The 3,328-nt window shown below is 37.2% G+C and overlaps 1 protein-coding gene across 1 annotated transcript; it reads right to left on the bottom strand.

Annotated features, from left to right (window-relative positions):
- Positions 1-1,198: 1,198 nt before the first annotated feature.
- Positions 1,199-3,107, bottom strand: MYB84 (myb domain protein 84). The gene is made up of 3 exons (XM_028227135.2): positions 2,559-3,107; positions 2,314-2,443; positions 1,199-2,120 (listed from the first exon to the last, which is right to left on the bottom strand). The coding sequence occupies exons 1-3, from the start codon at positions 2,692-2,694 to the stop codon at positions 1,388-1,390; spliced, it is 999 nt and encodes a 332-aa protein (XP_028082936.1). The 5' UTR covers positions 2,695-3,107; the 3' UTR covers positions 1,199-1,387.
- Between the last annotated feature and the right edge of the window lie 221 nt (positions 3,108-3,328).

The raw sequence follows: 3,328 nt of genomic DNA, 5'->3' as shown, positions 1-3,328 counted from the left end.
GGTGCAAGAACTTTGTAAAATATATACACAATTCAATTCATATATCAAAAAGAAAGATAAATTAAGTACACCTTTTACGTTATGATTAGGAAATAGTACAAAACTTTTTATACTTTATGTCTCAATATATATGACTGCACTAAGGTTGTACATACAGGAGACAAACTGTGAGTATTGATTGCAATGTACTAGTATTAGGAGTATTGAGCCATACTTATCAAAAATTTAGGGTATGTTTGGTTTGTGTTTGAGAGATGTGTTTTAGAGATAAAAAGTACGAAAACATGTTTGGTTTGGTTTTTTTTAAAAGATGTTTTGGAAAATTATTTTGAGATAGAGTTTTGGAAAAAGTGATTGATTTGATGTGTGAAAGAGAGATTTGTTTGGAAAACTTGTTTGGTTTACAAGTTTTGAGAAATTTTTTTGGGAAAATTTGTTTGGTTTGATTATTTTTGAAAACTTGTTTGTAGAGAAAATTTCCCAAAATTTTTTCAGAAAATCAAACCAAACGAGCCCTTAGTGACTCAGTCGTGAATTTACTAAAATTATCAACTCGGACTTCAAGAAAGAGCTCCGTCTAGGAAACTAAGCATGCAGGATGCCAAAGAAAAAGGACCTTCTTATCAAGCTAAAAGCACAGGGAAGGGGGCATGATATCCAAAAGACCCGTCCACCCAACCTGCCGGCCCGTTCTAAAGAATTCATGGCCTTGATAGCAAAGCCAACCAGTAGAGCCGATGCAAGGATCAATAGGATGTTGTAGCTTTAAGAAAGAGGGGCGGAGGTAATCTGAAAGTCTCTCTAGGAAGGAGACCCCCCCTCCCTCCTATGTTGTAAAAGGGAAGTGCAGATCTTTCTGCAACACCCTTATTACTTCATCCGGCTGCTAAATCCACAAGTATTGGTACCGGTTAGATTACCTCTCGTGAAAAAGAGTTTATAGCAGTCAAGCCAGTTGTATTAGTTGTGAATCGCGTCATGAAAACCAATGAACCGATTCCTATTGTGAACGCATTTAATTTTCGTTGTCACCACTATACCTGGTGCATTTATATTAAAAAAATCAAAAATTTGATACGAATTAGTCGATATCTAAACAGTCTAATTTGGAGAGCCAATGGCTTCACTGTAATGTCGAAGTTTTAGGACCCAAACTCCTATATATTTAAGATTCTATGTTCAGCATGAACCACAGAAATGTTAAGTCTAGAAATTGCATTAAAAAGATCCTAGTATAATAAGTAAACTACAAGTAAATCAAGCAAATATCAGAAATCTCTTACTTGTCAGAACGAAAGTGATAGTGCAAAACAAACAAATCTCTGAGTAAGTTCAATACTATCTGCTGAAACACTAACACCAACACACAACATTTGCAGCAGGATTGTTATTGTAACCCAAAGTACCTCGACTCTTGGAAACTGCAATCTTGTATCACCCTTTTTTGGAAAGCTTCATAATTGGACGCCACCATAGGAGGATACACCAGAGAACTGATCATTTCCCCCCACTTAGTACTCTCTGCAGAACTAATAATGCCACTGCCACTGCCATTGACCATGTCCACACCAGAAAAACTCTCCAACACATCTAATTGCTGTGGTGAATTATAGACCAATTCATTACTAGCTAGCTCAATTGGGTAGTTGTTGTTGAATCCTTCAAACATGTTGGGCTGTTGAGAACAAGAACTGTTCATGGAATTGATGGAGGCTGTAGATGCAAAAGTATTGATGGAATTATCAAAAGGGTATTGAAAATTTGTGCTGTTGTTGTTTGGTTCATGATGATCATCATCATGAAATCTTCCTCCTATACTAACCAACAGTTTCCTTATGGATGTTTGGTCCTTGAAATAGTCCTCACTGCTCGGATTATTCATTGCCAGCATGTTTACAGGTAGCTCTGGCCAGTAAGGAACTGAGTTGATGACCTCTGAAGAAACCATGAAAGCCTCACTACAACTGATCTCTCTCTTCATCTCTTGCTGGAGGCTGCTGGAGCGAGCCTGTTGTTCTTTGCGTTGCTTGCCCATTAGCTTTTTCTTCAGTTTCGTGTTCCAATAGTTCTTGATATCATTATCAGTTCGTCCCGGCAATTGCGCAGCAATAATCGACCACCTATGCATTCCAAGAGAAAGGAAAGGACATGTTTAATATTTTTTTTTAGCCCTACAAAGGATCAATGCAAAACATGAAAATATACAAAAGTAAAGTAACCCTATATGTCTATTTATTAGTGATACAGTCATAAATGGACCGATAACAGTTTATATATCAGTGAATATCAGTATCTGAAACGCTTAGGGCTTACCGGCTTCCGATACTTAAAAAGAGGCTACAAATTATGTTGTCTTCTTCCTCTGAAAACCCTCCATGCTTGATGTTTGGCCGTAGATAATTCAGCCATCGAAGCCGACAACTTTTGCCACATCTCTTGAGGCCTAAAACCAGACATTTAACAGTTTATTTAACTTGATGAGTTGTATGTACAAAAAATTACTATTTAGAGAGATATGGAAGAAGGGTTTGGATGTGTGTGTGATTGATTTTAAGTACCTATCTTCTGGGGCAAGGCAATCCAGTTGCCGCCGGTGCCGTGTTCGTCGATGTAAGACTTGAGTTTGGCATCTTCCTCCGGCGACCATGGCCCTTTCTTGACGTTGGCTTTGTCACAGCAAGGAGCTCTGCCCATGTTTTCTGTGTGTTGTTTTTGTTGTGAGGTTTGGTGTTGGTTTCTCTTTATTGTCAGCTATATAATCTTGATAATTATATATATTTTATGTATATGATGAGAGAGAGAGAGAGAGAGAGAGAGAGAGAGAGAGAGGGGGGGGGGGGGGGGGAGACTATAATAGCTGGAGGAGAGACATGGAATGGAAGGGTCACCAGATTTCAAAAAAGGGGAGTATGAAAAAGATGGACCTTTATGCATAGAATAATGATATAAAGAAATTTGAAGTGGCAGAATAGGAGATTGAAGGTTTTTCTCATTGTCTTTCTTACTCCAGAATCTCTGTCATATAATTGATCATGCTCCTCCTTGACACAAACACCCCCTCTCTCCCTCGAAAGAATATTTAATGATGATATTATGTTATGGCTAATAAAAAAAAAGGGGGCTGCTAGTATTTTATAAATTATTTTAATTTTTAATTCTTTTTTATTATAATAATAATTTCAAATAAAATAAAATTACTAAAAAGTATATCATTAATTTTAGGACACCTTATCTCATAATTAAACCTACACACACCCACTACATCATGAATTAGAATTCATGAGTGTACCCACTTCCATCACCACCCATGCATATTCTCCAAATCCCA

Source organism: Camellia sinensis, chromosome 1, assembly GCF_055761805.1.
Source record: "Camellia sinensis isolate YWXY chromosome 1, ASM5576180v1, whole genome shotgun sequence".
Classification (NCBI taxonomy): domain Eukaryota; kingdom Viridiplantae; phylum Streptophyta; class Magnoliopsida; order Ericales; family Theaceae; genus Camellia; species Camellia sinensis.
The sequence above is the reverse complement of the archived record's forward strand: the minus strand, read 5'-3'. Positions and strand labels throughout refer to the sequence as shown.